The sequence below is a fragment of the Erythrolamprus reginae genome, chromosome 2 (genome assembly GCF_031021105.1).
Source record: "Erythrolamprus reginae isolate rEryReg1 chromosome 2, rEryReg1.hap1, whole genome shotgun sequence".
Classification (NCBI taxonomy): Eukaryota; Metazoa; Chordata; class Lepidosauria; order Squamata; family Dipsadidae; genus Erythrolamprus; species Erythrolamprus reginae.
Window position 1 is genome coordinate 216,891,450 of NC_091951.1, and position 16,224 is coordinate 216,907,673.

Here is a 16,224-nt window from a genome sequence, read left to right on the forward strand (position 1 = left end):
TCATTGGAGTCCGTAGGTTCTTTATTGACATTTGAACAGAGGCAGATCTAACAAGCCCTCTTGTTCTGTCCCAAGTCCACCAAGTAAGATGCAAGCACAATGGATTGAAACACTAAATGTTTTACTAATAATATTTTCTTAGCAATTTTAAGTCTATCAAAGTTCAGGAAATCCTAATAAGTCTTTCGGTGAGCTGTTAATGAATGTCTTAACAACAGGCCAGAGTCCAAGCACTAGGAAAACAACAGTATCTAATTGAGTTTAGCAGATATCTTTCTCAAAGACTTACTGTAGTTGAAGAAAGCCCGGAGGGTAATTAGCATTCAGGAATGTTGGTTGAAAATCACAAGCTGAAAACACGAAGTGCTGCAAAAAGATTCTGGATCAGAATGGGGTTGTCCTCTGCACCAAAGCGTGCTATGGCTGAGCCTTAAATAGTCTAAGGGCGTGGCCAATTAGCCTGCAACTCTACTCACAAGGCCTCCTCTTGAGTAGCCACTCTTGCCCCTTACAAGCCCTGTGAATCCTAGCATCAAGAGGATGCTCCTCCTCTTCTCCTGAGTCACTTATGTGCACTTCAGGAGGTGCAGAAGGCCCTGGTTATTTATTTATTTATTTATTTTTTATTTATTTATTTTGTCCAATACACAATGAGGGATTTAGTGGGTATATATCAATATACACATAGTAAAATGCATGATGAAGGTTATAGAGGAGATACTCATAGTAAAATATATCTAAGAAATAATAGAAAAGAAGATATAGGAATAGAACATATCAATGAAAGAATAGAAGAAGAGATATAGGAATAGAAGAAAGGTATAGGAGATATAGGAGAGCAATAGGACAGGGGATGGAAGGCACTCTAGTGCACTTGTACTCGCCCCTTACTGACCTCTTAGGAATCTGGATAGGTCAACCGTAGATAATCTAAGGGTAAAGTGTTGGGGGTTTGGGGATGACACTATGGAGTCCAGTAATGAGTTCCACGCTTTGACAACTCGGTTACTGAAGTCATATTTTTTACAGTCAAGCTTGGAGCGGTTAATATTAAGTTTAAATCTGTTGTGTGCTCTTGTGTTGTGGCGGTTGAAGCTGAAGTAGTTGCCGACAGGCAGGACGTTGCAGCATATGATCTTGTGGGCAATACTTAGATCTTGTTTAAGGTGTCTTAGTTCTAAACTTTCTAGGCCCAGGATTGAAAGTCTAGTCTCATAGGGTATTCTATTTCGAGTGGAGGAGTGAAGGGCTCTTCTGGTGAAGTATCTTTGGTTGATCTTCAGCCTCTTTGCTCTCAGTCTTGGATGCAGGAACATGGGCCGCTCGTACCACACCACCAGCACCTCTCAGTCCTCAGGATCCTTTTCTAGTTCTGCAGGAGGAGGATGGGTCACAATACCTCTCTCAATTGAGGGAGAGATATTCAATATCATCTATCTTCAATCTATTACACAGTCTTATCAACAGTTCCAAGAAGGCTCCACACCCATTTGCACCAATCCAAGTGATTCAGCCTGATGACAAAGCTGAACCTCCAGGTGACCTTAATGACTCACTAAAAGAATGCTAATAGACCAGCTGTCTTTAAGGAGTATACATTCTTCCAACCCCCACCACTTTGTCAAAGCTGAAGAAGCTTCTTGGATGAGAAGTGAAACATCTTCAAAGAAAAACCAGAAGTTCAGTTGCCTCTTGGGGAAAAAACCCACCCTTGGGACAACTATGACTGGGACAACTGAGAATCTCGGTAGACATCAATGGCTGGAGAATTCTGGAGTTGAAATTCACAAGTCTTAAAATTGCCAAATTTGAATGCAGGCAGATGGGTGTGTAAAGCAAGGATTAACCATATGGTAGCAAAATGAATTTTAGATAGATGTACAAGAGAATATAGTGGAGAATATAAGGAAAATCAAGAATACAAGGGTTGGAGAAATGAGAAGGAAAATATTACATAAGTGGTATCATGCACCTGCACAACTTGGACATATTTTTCAGAATGTTAAGGCAGCCTGTTGGTGGGGATGTCAGGAGAGAAGGGAGTCCATGCATATGTTTTGGGAGTGCTTGGTAGTGCAGAAATTTTAGAAAGAGGTGCAAGATGAGATTAATAGGATGTTAAATATAAAATGGGTGATTACAAAGGAGATGGCAGTATTAGTAATGAGGAGGGATATGGGTGATTTCAGAGAAATTAAGAAAGCAGCTATAGATAGTGCCCATGCAGTAATAGTTTTAGGTTGGAAGGATGCAACCAAATCGACAATACGTAATTGATACCAGATGGTGGAACACATTCAATTAGAAATTATGGATATTAAAATGAATACGGTCAGTGAAAATACAGTGATACCTCATCTTACAAACGCCTCATCATACAAACTTTTCGAGATACAAACCCAGATTTAAGATTTTTTTGCCTCTTCTTACAACCTATTTTCACCTTACAAACCCACCACCGCCGCTGGGATGCCCCACCTCCGAACTTCCGTTGCCAGCAAGGCACCCGTTTAAACGGGCACTTCGCTGGCAATGGAAGTTTGGAGGGGGGTTTCCCTGCGAGGGGAGCCTCAGTGAAATCGCAGCATCGCAAAAACACAGAGGTCCAGGGGTGGGGTTTCGAGGACTTCGGTGTTTTTGCGATGCTGCGATTTCACTGATGCTCCCTTCGCTGGGAAACCCCACCTCTGGACTTCCATTGCCAGCGAAGCGCTCATTTTTGCGATGCTGGGATTCCCCTGCAGCATCGCAAAAACACAGAAATCGGGAAGTGGGGTTTTCCATGGAGGGGAGCCACAGGGGAATCCCAGCAGTGCAAAAACAGGCGCTTTGGCTGGCAAAAGGGGTGAATTTTGGGCTTGCACGCATTAATCGCTTTTCCATTGATTCCTATGGGAAACATTGTTTCATCTTACAAACTTTTCAACTTAAGAACCTCGTCCTGGAACCAATTAAGTTTGTAAGATGAGGTATCACTGTAAAGTGAAAAAACTGAAGATGGGATAGGGCTAGGTTTTATGGTTAGTAGAATTTGAGACCGAGTTATAAAGAATAAATTGGATCACTCTATATTTTGTAAATAAATAAATAAAATAAACGTTGGGTGACGGGAACACATATCACAGTGCACTGTTTTTGTGTTGTGTGTATTTGTTTTATTATTATTATTATAATAAAAATCAATTAAATTTTTTTTTTAAGTTGCCCAGTTTGAAAATCTTTGTTCTAACCAAAACCCCCGCCGAGTTGATACTTAACTTTATGGCCGTAGGGAAAATGTTTCTAAAGACGACGGCTCTACATCAACAAAAGAGAAGTTGCTCACTGGAGAAATTATCCGCCCACTCTTCCCCCAGGGTCAGTTTCTCACGGCCATTCACTTCGTGGTCAGAGCAAAAAGGAATCTTAAGACAACAGGCGTTTCAAAAATCCCAGTGCCAGACGAAATCCTTCCTCCTGGATCCCGCCCCTGGCAAACGACTGTAAAGAAAAAAAGAGGCACGTGAGAGTCCCGTGATGGAAAATGACGTAGATTCTTTTACCTCTCTTTCATTAGTGCACAGCGCTATCAAGTGACTGAAGGCAGAGCACCTTCCACACGGTACAGAGAGGGTCATCTTCACTTTTTATTGGGCGAGAAAGACTCGTTAGGCGGACCATCCGGGAGTATATTTTGTCTGATTAGAGAAAATTGTTGGTGAGAGCCAATCCTCTCGCAGGGATGATGGTTACTCCTCCCTCCCCGTTAACATTGCTTCCGGTATTCAGAGCGCCTCAGAGAATGAGCGTAGGTTGCGCCTCGCTGTTTTTCGATTTCTTCGCCAGGTACCGGTAGTAAACGGCTGGGGGTGGGGGTGGGGGTGGGGTGGAAGTGCAGTTTTGCAGTACAAAAAGTCACAGGATTCCTTGAGAAGAATCGGGGCTATTACCCGAAGAAGAAGTAGAAGGACGCGATATCGGCGTTATACGAGAGTCGTAGTAACGCAATAGATAGCTACAGATGGACTCCTTCCTCCGCTTGAGTTTTTGCTTTGCAGAATGGACGAGCCGCTTGTTTTCTGCGGCTTAGGATAGCTCTGAAACTTGCGCAGTTACTTCTGTCATGGGTTTCACGTTGAAATGAGTCATACAAAGTGGCGTGGTTTCACGAAAGAGCTAATCAATGTGCTCTCTAAAGCAGTTGACCATTGGGCTGTTAATTAAAGTTTGCTTGTCGAGCCGGTGGTGGATTTAGCCAGGTATTTGCATGTACCATGGAAGATTCCAACCTACGTTGTAAGCCATCGGTATATAAGACAATCTAGTTAATTAGTTGGGTAGTCCATCAATTAGTCTGGCTATTAGTTTAGAGCAGGGGTGGGCAATTAATTTTGCCATAGGGCCGCATGAGAAATTGGGATGGTTTTAGAGGGCCGGACTAATATAATTAATTCAGTTCTACCCAATACTGCATATTATTGGGTAGAACTGAGTCTCCGGAGAGAGGCGGCATACAAATCTAATAAATAAATAAATAATATTTAAATTATAAATTAAAATTATATATTATATTATATATATAATTATATATTATATCTTGAACACCCGGTTCTTATTTAGAAAAGTTGGACCAACTTCCGTGGGCCGGTCACAGACAGCAGGTGGGCAGCATCCGGCCCTTGGGCCACATTTTGCCCAGGTCTGGTTTAGAGGGTATCCCTATATCGATTGATTGATTAGTTTGTTTGTTTGATTGATTGACTGATTTATATGCCGCCCAATCCCATGGCACTTAGGGCAGCTTACAATCAAGTCTCTTAATCAACTTGTAATCAATGGCCCTATGATCAAGGAGGAAAGAGCTGGTATATTGCTACATTCTTCTATGAGGAGGCAGAAACCTCAGTAATGTTTATATCGGGCAATGAAGGGTTGCAAAATTTTTTACTACCTCACTGTGGGTGTGGCTTGTCAGCCATGTGACCAGATGGGAGTGGCTTGATGATCATGTGACAGGATGGCTTAAAGGTTGCCAACTTGAGGTTACTCATCAAGGGTTTGGATTAGGGTTAGGGTGCCTGGCCTCTCCTCAAAGAGATACAATTTCCCTATTTATTTACTATTTTTGAACATCCAAAATGTACTATTTAATTCTATGTATGCATGCCTTATTTATTTATTTATTTATTTATTTATTTATTTAATTTGACTTCTATGTCACCCAATCCTGAAGGACTCAGGGCGGCTTATAACAATATAAAATTACAACAGCAATAAAAAGAAGTCAAGAAAGAAAACATTCAGTACTAAAACCCTAATTAAAACTCATAGTATAACAACTCAACAACACGCAAACATGCCATTCATACAGATTCATGCACGTGGTCAATCTAGTGATTGGATTGGGGGGTGGGGTCTCATAACTGCAGCACCGGAATATTTCCCTCTCTCCTGGGAAATGTCCCCAAGTCCCAATCCCAGGGGGTTCTGGTCCTTTTAGACGAGACTGGATCTCTCCTGCAGGGAGAGTGACGCATGGGATGCTGCCAGAGGCCTGGCTGGGGCCGGCATACCCCGCTGGGTGACCTGGCTTGTCTCGCACCGGCTGTGCTGAAGCCGGACAGGCAGCTATGCCTGTTCCGACACAGCTGCAGAGACTTTGCAATATTGGGAGGATAGCCAAATGATTCCATCTGGAAAGAGAATTGAAGGACTTACTTGCAGATGGGAACAAGAGATTTTCTGTTTATGATAGTAAGCGGAGAGTGCCTGAATGAAATTTTAGACCTTTGTTTCTCGCTTGGTTGCTGGATGAAGTTAAAATGGCCTGAGATTGAAGAAGGCAGCTAATTGTGCAACGTGGCATTTCAGCGAAAGCTGAAAGTAGTGTAATTGCCCATCGTTTGGATTATTTTCAACTACCTAATTGGTTTTCTTTGAAACTCGCCTTTTGGAATTTGGAATTTTTAACTTTTGTTGTGGAATCCTTATCTTTCCTTGCTTCTATAAACAAAGAACAACGGCAGAATAAAACAGGAAGTGACAGCAACCAGAAGTAACAGCCAAAGAGTCATTCTGAGTTATTTAGAGAGAAAACCTGGAAAATTGATCACCTAGTGACATCGTGTGGCCAGAGGAAATATAGCAGTCTGCTTCTGGTTTAAAGACAGTATTCTTGCTTTGAGTCGATTTGATCTAATTGGACTGATTTGACTGAAATTACATATGTTCAGGTTTAAAGACAGTATTCTTGAGAAAATTGATCTGCTAATGCATGAAATGAAATCAACGTTCAAGACGAAATGATTTGAACTGAATTAAACTGATTTGAATTGATTTGATCTAATTGGACTGATTGATCTGACTGAAATTACATTGACTGAAATTGCATTGAATAATATAAATTGAAATTGAAATTAAATACTTCTAAGGATTAGATGCTTTTAAGAAAATTAAAATTAAAATACTAGTAAGAATAGTTAGAAGTTACTAAAAGATATTAGCACTTTCTTTTCTCTGTTCTCTATTCTTACAAAGTTCTTACAAAGTTATAAATTACAAAAAGAATTGAGTATATTTAATGAATGGAATTTATTAAGACTTTAATATTTTAATTTCATGGGAGCTTAGTAATGAAAATACATATACTTTATATATGTATACAAATATATAAGCAAGTGATATAAAGTGTAAAATGGAAGAAGTATATAAGAGGAGAAAATTTAATGGCTTATAAATGAAAAAATTGGAAATAGCTTTGATTATTGCATATAATATAGGTGAGATATTTGATAATGATTATGATTAGTTTTGGATGACATTTTTTTTCTTTTCTTCTTTGCTCCCTTTCCTCTCTTTATTATTCTGATTGAATTATAAATTGCTTATTTGATTTATGGGAATGAGAGATCGCTGCTTAATAACGATCCCTTGTTCCGGCTCCGTGAGCTCAACCCAGGGCACTGGTGACGCGTGTAATTCTGGCCCTGGGCTCAGGCTGCTGCTATTCAATGCCAAGTTGGTGGTAAATAAAGCTCTCCTCATCCGGGATTTGAACCTGGATGATGAGGCCGACCTGGCATGTGTGACTGAAACCTGGCTGGGCCCGGAGGAAGGAGTTCCTCCCTCTGAAATTTGCCCAGCCAGGTTTCAGATTTGGCATCAGCCTCGACCCCAGGGAAGGGGGGGAGGAGTGGCTATTATAGCCAGGGAGAGCCTTTGCCTGCGTAGAGTTGTTGCTCCAGAGATTGCAGGTTGTGAGTCCCTCCTGGTGAAGTTGGACTTAGGGGTTCAGGTGGGCTTGTTACTCACATACCTTGTAAGAGTTTTTATTAAGACTTACAAAGTGGCGCTCAAGGCGGCAAGATGCGCCTTGATTGCATCAGTGGAATCCCGCCCGCCCGCTCTGCTTAGGGTGACCCGCTCCCTTCTTAACCAGGGGGGAGTTGGGGAGCCTTTACAGAGTAGTGCCGAGGATTTTAACACGTTTTTCGCTGATAAAATTGCTTGGATCCGGGTGGACCTCAACTTTAATTGGAAAACAGAGTTGACTGACAATGAATCAGTTGAGGTGATTGGGGCCTGTACTTGTCCACCTGTCTGGGAAGAGTTTGATCTGGTGACACCTGATGAAGTGGACAAGGCCATTGGAGCTGTGAGTTCCACCACCTGTTTGCTGGATCCATGTCCCTCCTGGCTGGTTTCGGCCAGCAGGGAGGTGACACGGAGCTGGGTCCAGGAGATTGTCAATGCTTCTTTGGGGAGGGGGTCCTTTCCGGAACCCTACAAGGAGGCACTTGTGTGCCCCCTCCTCAAGAAGCCTTCCCTGGACCCAGCCATTCTCAACAACTATTGCCCAGTCTGCAACCTTCCCTTTATGGGGACGGTTGTTGAGAAGGTGGTGGCGCTCCAGCGGTCCTTGGAAGAAGCTGATTATCTAGGCCCTCAACAGTCAGGATTCAGGCCTGGCTACAGCACAGAAACTGCTTTGGTCGCGCTGATGGATGATCTCTGGCGAGCCCGGGACAGGGGTTTATCCTCTGTCCTGGTGCTTCTTGACCTCTCAGCGGCTTTTGATACCATTGACCATGGTATCCTTCTGCGCCGGCTGGAGGGGTTGGGAGTGGGAGGCACTGTTCTTCAGTGGTTCTCCTCCTACCTCTCTGGTCGGTCGCAGTCAGTGTTAGCGGGGGGTCAGAGGTCGACTTCAAGGTTACTCCCTTGTGAGGTGCCTCAGGGGTCGGTCCTCTCCCCCTTGCTATTCAATATCTACATGAAACCGCTGGGTGAGATCATCCAGGGGCATGGGGTGAGGTATCATCAGTATGCTGATGATACCCAGCTGTACATCTCTACCCCATGTCCAATCAACGAAGCAGTGGAAGTGATGTGCCGGTGCCTGGAGGCTGTTGGGGTCTGGATGGGTGTCAACAGACTCAAACTCAACCTGGATAAGACGGAGTGGCTGTGGGTTCTGCCTCCCAGGGACAATTCCATCTGTCCGTCCATAACCCTGGGGGGGAATTATTGACCCTCTCAGAGAGGGTCCGCAACTTGGGCGTCCTCCTCGATCCACAGCTCACATTAGAGTATCATCTTTCAGCTGTGGCAAGGGGGACGTTTGCCCAGGTTTGCCTGGTGCACCAGTTGCGGCCCTATCTGGACCAGGACTCACTGCTCACAGTCACTCATGCCCTCATCACCTTGAGGTTCGACTACTGTAATGCTCTCTACATGGGGCTACCTTTGAAAAGTGTTCGGAAACTTCAGATCGTGCAGAATGCCGCTGCGAGAGCAATCATGGGCTTCCCTAGGTATGCCCATGTTACACCAACACTCCGCATTCTGCATTGGTTGCCAATCAGTTTCCGGTCAGAATTCAAAGTGTTGGTTATGACCTATAAAGCCCTTCATGGCATCGGACCAGAATATGTCCGGGACCATCTTCTGCTGTACAAATCCCAGTGACCAGTTAGGTCCCACAGAGTTGGCCTTCTCCGGGTCCCGTCGACTAAACAATGTCGTCTGGTGGGACCCAGGTGAAGAGCCTTCTCTGTGGCGGCCCTGACCCTCTAGAACCAGTTCCCCCTGGAGATTAGAACTGCCCCCACCCTCCTTGCCTTTCGCAAACTCGCTAAAACCCAAGTCTCCAAGAAATATAAGAGGATGTGAGTAGGAGGTTGCTCATCTTAGTAATGAGATTAGTTTGTTCGCATGTGTGATATTGTAATCTGGGGCCCTATAACATAGAAGGAAGCGAAGTGTGGTATCTAAGGTCAGTTCACAGATTATGGTTTCAGGAAGATAAAGTTCTTGTTTAACTTGCACTATTGTTAGGTTGAGTGATTTCTTGTTTCATGATCATATCGGTAAATTTGATAGTCTCTTAATGTGATAACTGAGTCAGGGAGGGATTCGTTTAACCATGTTTCACACATAAATATGTCGAATTTAGCAGCTTTTAGTAAGATGCTTCTTGAGTTCATCAGATTAAGTGTGGTTGGTGTTGTTTAAGAACACCCCAGAGTTCTTAAAGAACTCAGATCTGTCATTGCTAACCCCCTGACTGATTTGTTTAACCACTCCCTGTTAACAGGAGATGTTCCTGGGGATTGGAGAATGGCCAGTGTTGTGCCTATCCACAAGAAGGGCAGTAGAGAAGAAGCTGGTAACTACAGGCCAGTTAGCTTGACATCAGTTATAGTTAAAATGATGGAGACTACTCAAAAAGAGGATAAATCAGCACCTAAAAAACAATAACTTATTGGACCCAAATCAGCATGGCTTTACTGAAGGCAAATCATGTCAGACTAATCTCATTGATTTTTTTGACTATGCCACAAAGGTGTTGGATCCAGGTGGTGCTGTGGATATTGCCTATCTGGACTTCAGCAAAGCCTTTGATAGGGTTCCACATAAAGAGCTGATAGATAAATTAGTGAAGATTGGTCTTAATCCCTGGATATTTCAATGGATTTGCAGCTGGCTGAAGCGTAGACATCAGAGAGTTTTTGTTAATGGTGAGTATTCTGAGCAGAGACAGGTTACAAGCGGTGTGCCACAAGGGTCTGTTTTGGGTCCTATTCTTTTTAATATGTTTGTGAGTGACATAAGGGAAGGTTTGGTAGGGAAGGTTTGCCTATTTGCCAATGACTCTAAAGTGTGCAATAGGATTGATATTCTTGGAGGCGTCTGTAATATGGTAAATGATTTAGCTTTACTAGATAAATGGTCAAAGCAATGGAAACTGCAGTTTAATGTTTCCAAATGTAAAATAATGCACTTGGGGAAAAGGAATCCTCAATCTGAGTATTGTATTGGCAGTTCTGTGTTAGCAAAAACTTCAGAAGAGAAGGATTTAGGGGTAGTGATTTCTGACAGTCTCAAAATGGGTGAACAGTGCAGTCAGGAGGTAGGGAAAGCAAGTAGGATGCTTGGCTGCATAGCTAGAGATATAATAAGCAGGAAGAGGGAGATTATGATCCTTCTATATAGAGTGCTGGTGAGACCACATTTGGAATACTGTGTTCAGTTCTGGAGACCTCATCTACAAAAAGATATTGACAAAATTGAACGGGTCCAAAGATGGGCTACAAGAATGGTGGAAGGTCTTAGGCATAAAACATATCAGGAAAGACTTAATTAACTCAATCTGTATAGTCTGGAGGACAGAAGGAAAAGGGGGAACATGATGGAAACATTTAAATATGTTAAAGGGTTAAATAAGGTCCAGGAGGGAAGTGTTTTTAATAGGAAAGTGAACACAAGAACAAGGGGACACAATCTGAAGTTAGTTGGGGGAAAGATAAAAAGCAACGGGAGAAAATATTATTTTACTGAAAGAGTAGTAGATCCTTGGAACAAACTTCCAGCAGACGTGGTTGGTAAATCCACAGTAACTGAATTTAAACATGCCTGGGATAAACATACCGTATATACTCGAGTATAAGCCGAGTTTTTTAGCCCAAAAAATGGGCTGAAAAACACAGCCTCGGCTTATACTCGGGTCATTGACAAAGTCACCACACGAGGGCGCCATTGCTTGAGCCAGAGCGAGGAGGCACCAGCTTTTGTCCCCTCTGGCACGCCGTAGTTCCTCTCCCTGCCTCAAGCAAATGAGGCAGCCATTTGCTCCAACCGAGAGGGAAAAAGCAATGGTGAGTAACTATTCTTTGCTCTGTCTGCATTGTCCTTAGTCGGATTAAAAAGGCCCCCTGCTGTCAGATTCTCCTCCCCCTCCTTTGAAAGGATTTAAACTGTTTAAAAATTGGTATTTTGTGGTAGTTGCTGTCCTTGCTTGGATAGGATCTAATAATGTGTTATGAGGCAGAGCTAGACAGGAATTCTTTTTCTATCTGTCTATTTTTCTATCTATCTATTTTTCTATCTATCTATCTATCTATCTGTATCTATTTCTATCTATCTATCTATCTATCTATCTATCTATTTTTCTATCTGTCTGTCTGTCTGTCTGTCTATCTATCTTTCTATCTATATCTATCTGTCTGTCTATCTATCTATCATCTATCTATCTATCTATCTGTATCTATTTCTATCTATCTATTTTTCTATCTTTCTATCTATCTATTTTTCTATCTATCTATTTTTCTTTCTATCTATCTATCTATCTATCTATCTATCTATCTGTATCTATTTCTATCTATCTATCTATCTATCTATCTATCTATCTATTTTTCTGTCTGTCTATCTATCTATCTTTCTATCTATATCTATCTATCTATCTATCTATCTATCTATCTATCTATCTATCTATCTATCTATCTATCTATCTATCTGGTTTTCTATGCTGATAACCTCACAGCAGCTAATGCTGAAGCTCTTCTTTGGATACACTTATTTATTTGTTTGTTTGTTTGTTTGTTTGTTTATTTATTTAATTGGATTTGTATGCAATCCCTCTCCAAGGACTCAGGGTGGCTCACAGCATATATAAAAACAGAACAATAATGTAAATCCAATTAATGATGAGAAGGAATCCAGTTTTGAAGGATTTTAACTGTTAGGTTTTAGCTTTGTTCCTGATCGAGCTACTTTTTTTACTTTTTAATTTATTGTTAATATTGTTAATTTGTTTACCCTCTTTTAAATTTACAGAGCTAGTTTACTGGTTTTCTTTAAAATAAATATTCTAAAACATGTCTCAATTAATGTAATTTTATTGTTTTCCATTTTTATAAGTTACCAGTAGCCACTGCATTTTCTAACCTCGGCTTATACTCGGGTCAATACGTTTTCCCAGTTTTTGTGGCAAAAATTGGTGCCTCGGCTTATACTCGGGTCGGCTTATACTCGAGTATATACGGTATATCCATCCTAAGATAAAATACAGAAAATAGTATAAGGGCGGACTAGATCAGTGTTTCCCAACCTTTTTTGAGCCGCGGCACATTATTCATATTTTCAAAATCCTGGGGAACATTGAACGGGGGGCGGGGGGGGGGCGGCTAAAGAAAAGTTTGGACAAAAAAATCTCTCCCTCCCTTTCGCTCTATTTCTCCCTCCCTCATTCTCTTCCTTCCCTTCTTTCTCTCTCTCCATCCCTCTTTCTTTCTTCCTCTCTTTTTTGCTCTCTCTCTCCCTCCTTCCCTCCCTCTATGTCTTTCTCTCTCCCTTGCTCTCTCTCTCTCTCTCTCTATCTCTCTCTTGCTTTTTTCTCTCTCTCACTCTCTTCCTTCCTCTCTCATCTCTCTTTCTTTCTCTTTATGTCTCCCCCTCTTTCTCTCTCCCCCTCTTGCTCCTCTCTCTTTTTCTCACTTTCCCTCTCTTGTTTTCTTTCTCTCTCTCTTGCTTTCTCTCTCTTTCTCTCTTGTTTTCTTTCTCTCGTTCTCTCTCTTGCTATTTCTTTCTCTCCCCCCTTTCTTTCTCTCACTTTCTCTTGTTTTCTCTCTCACACTTTCTCTCTCTCATTCTCTCTCTTGCTATCTCTTTCTCTACCCCCTTTCTCTCTCTCTCTCTTTCTCACTTTCTATCTTGCTCTGTCGCTCTCACTCTCTCGTTCTCAGGAGGCTAGCGAAAGTGATTTTTCCAAGGGCGTACCCGAAGCCGCGGCCGCCCCCCATGCGCCTCTACCCCCCTCGCACCCCTGGCTACTCGTCGCTGCCTTCGCCGAAAGTGCTTTTGTCCCGGGCTCTCAGCGAGGGGGCTGCAGGAGAGGCGGCGAAGGCGATCTCTCTCGTTCTCCGGAGGCTGGCGAAAGTGATTTTCAATGTCGGGGGTGCGGGCCGGCGTGCACTCTCCCCCTCCCCCTGCCACATTCAAAGTAAGCCGGCAGGGGGATGGGGAGAGAGAGCGCGCTGGCCCGCACGCCCAACATTGAAAATCAGTTTCGCCAGCCTCCGGAGAACGAGAGAGAGCGCCTTCGCCGCCTCTCCTGCAGCCCCCTCGCTGAGAGCCCGAGACAAAAGCGCTTTTGGCGAAGGCAGCGGCGACTAGCCAGTGGCGCGAGGGGGCTAGAGGCGCAGGGGGGCGGCCGCGGCTTCGGGTGCGCCCTTGGAAAAGGGTGCGCGGGAATGCGTTTTGGGGTGCGCTGGCGCAGGCGTGCATGGCCCGGCACCCGCCTGCTCCCACAGCCAGTGCCCTCCCTCCGGGCCCGAAAGGACATTGGTTGCCACCCCCCGCCAGGGAAGCTCCAGCTGGGCGGGGCGCTGCTGGTGCCTCCGCCCTGGAGCTCTTGCCACCGCCATCCCCCGGCTACTACCTGGTGCCGCTGCTGATGGCGCCCTCCTCCTCTTGCTGCCGGTGCGAAGAATGAAGCTCTCCTTTTTTCCTGCCTTCCTTCTTTGGGGCCCAGCAGGAGAGCGCCGGCAACAGCGGCATCGGGCAGTAGCCGCACCGGCAGCGCCCCGCCCAGCTGGAGCTGCCCTAGGAATTTCACGGCACACCTGGCCATGTCTCGCAGCACACTAGTGTGCCGCGGCACACTGGTTGGGAAACGCTGGACTAGATGGACTGTGAGGTCTTTTTCTGCCGTCAGTCTTCTATGTTTCTATGAGGAAGTATAGTCTTGCTTTATTGGGAGTTGGTTTTGATTGAAGATAGATTGGAAGTTAGGGTGGGTTTGGGCGATAGTGGTTTGAAAGTTATGGTTTATGGGAGGTTGATGTTGATTGAGGGTAGATTGGAAGATAGGATGGTTTTGGGTGATGGTTTGGGGGTTGGTTGGTGGATTACGTGTCTTGGTTTTAATGCAGCCAGCACGGTAGTCGATATGTAGGTCAGTTTGACCTTGGTCTTGACGTTTTTTAAGATCTGCTTGGTGTTTGGGATTGGATTCGTTGTAAAATGGATAAATCGGGTCTTGAACGAATTTTTTGGGGGTTGTTTATACATATACCGTGATAAGTCTCAATTTTAGTGGATAAAATATAACTTTGATTACAGCAACTAACAACTAACAAGATTGAACTGTTGTGGTGGTGTGGGCTTCCTGTTCAAGCAGGGTGTTGGGCTAGATCAGTGTTTCCCAACCTTGGCAACTTGTAGATATTTGGACTTCAACTCCCAGAATTCCCCAGCATTCTCTGGCTGGGGAATTCTGGGAGTTGAAGTCCAAATATCTTCAAGTTGCCAAGGTTGGGAAACACTGGACTAGATGACCTACAAGGTTCCTTCCAACTCTAGTAAATAAGTAAATTAATAAAGTATAATAGTCAGAACAATTTCTTGAAAGTCTCTGCACTACAGCCCTCTCCAGGTTTCTTAGATTTTGACACCTCAAGCCTCTCCCACAAAATACCATAAATAAATATATTTCTAGGTGTTCTGCCCCAGAGACTTAGCAAAGTAATGTAAATTCAAACACACATGCTGTTGCAGAGTAAACAGAAAAGCAGTTTATCCAAAATAATGCTGTGCACACGGACTTTAAACTGAGCAAATTAGCTCACATACAGATAACAGTTCTTGCAAGCTGCAAGAGACAAAAACAAACTGAGCAGAGAAGAGCAGCTGTGAGAGCGTCACAGCCAAACCTCTTCAAGTGAGTCCACAAGATTTACTTAGCTGTAAATTATCCAAAAAAGTCTGTGAAAGTCCTGGAACAATGCAAACATGAGGTATCCTTCTCCAAACGGATAAACTTTCATATGCGCTCTCTGCAATGCTGGTAATTTATCAGCAACCCCATTAGCCTAATTGCCTCAGTCACAGGTGTTCTCCCTTATCTTCTATGATACCTGCGCAGTTGTTCCCTTCTTGTCATAACCCTGCGCCTAAGCACATCTATTAACTGATCCTCCTCTGAGTCTGATGACTCACTAATGGGGTCATTAGCTAATGGGCTGACTGCCTCCACCTCTCTGTCTGATTCTTCTTCTCCCCCAGCGTCTGACCTTGACAATGAATCTTCACTGTCAGAAGTTGCTGGTAGTAAGACTAGTCTCTGGGAACCTGAGGATTCTCCTAAACCAACGTCCACATTCCCCGTTGCAGGAGCTGGCCCAGAGCCAATCACAACAGTATCCAGCTAAATAACCTTCTGAAATTAGTATTAACACAATTTTTCCTTCATTGGTATCCTGCAGAAGATAGTTAGCATGGATTTTATGAGAAAGAGAACCATCTAATCAAGTAGGCTCCCCCCCCCCATTAAAAGACACTGAATAAAGTATATAATAGACCCTAAGAAAAGTATGGCAAGGATAGTGCTATCATACAGCAATTGAAATTTCTATTCCATAAACCCTTTTGTTTCAAAAGTATCTCATTCCAGATTATTTTTATGAGACTAGTTATGCTCCCTATTCTTTTCCCATTTTTCTCTTAATTTGGAGTTGTGAAGCATGAAACAGTTTGCTTAATTCATAATTTATGTGTCAAAAACATTAACAGGCAAAATAATGGCTTTTTGAAATTTATTTCAAATTGTTTTACTATGTATTCTATGTTTGTTATGAGCCACCCCGAGTCCACAGAGAGGGCGGCATACAAATCCAATTAATAATAACAACAACAAGAACAGCAACAACAATAATACTTTTCCTCACTTTCTGTAAACTGCTGTTTATAGAATGTTCCTGGTTCATACTTTCTCCCATGCTGTGATACTAGCCATTATAATCACTGTGATGGCAGGAGAAAAGACGTGTGACCTTCTTGGAGAACAGGGTCAGGAATCCCCCAAAGAACAAGCATTGATTAATAGACTGCAGCCACTTTTCAATCAAAGGTACAGTGTCAATAAATTTCAAATCAAATAAGACTGGGTAATGTTGCACTCCTTTGAAT

The 16,224-nt window shown here is 43.2% G+C and overlaps 2 protein-coding genes across 6 annotated transcripts in view; one reads left to right on the forward strand and one right to left on the reverse strand.

The window, feature by feature from the left end:
• The window catches only part of GABARAPL1 (GABA type A receptor associated protein like 1), a 304,763-nt gene extending 301,010 nt beyond the window's left edge, over nt 1-3,753 (reverse strand). The window contains exon 1 of one of the 2 annotated variants that reach the window (XM_070741830.1): nt 3,543-3,753. The gene's annotated coding sequence lies outside the window, so the exon portion shown is untranslated. The other variant, XM_070741829.1, reaches the window with a different exon arrangement.
• Nucleotides 3,580-16,224, forward strand: part of M6PR (mannose-6-phosphate receptor, cation dependent) — a 79,900-nt gene continuing 67,255 nt past the window's right edge. The window contains exons 1-2 of one of the 4 annotated variants that reach the window (XM_070741827.1): nt 3,580-3,601; nt 16,007-16,165. In XM_070741827.1, the coding sequence (XP_070597928.1) occupies nt 16,008-16,165 (158 nt within the window). In that variant the 5' untranslated portion in view covers nt 3,580-3,601; nt 16,007. The other 3 variants (XM_070741825.1, XM_070741823.1, XM_070741824.1) reach the window with 3 other exon arrangements.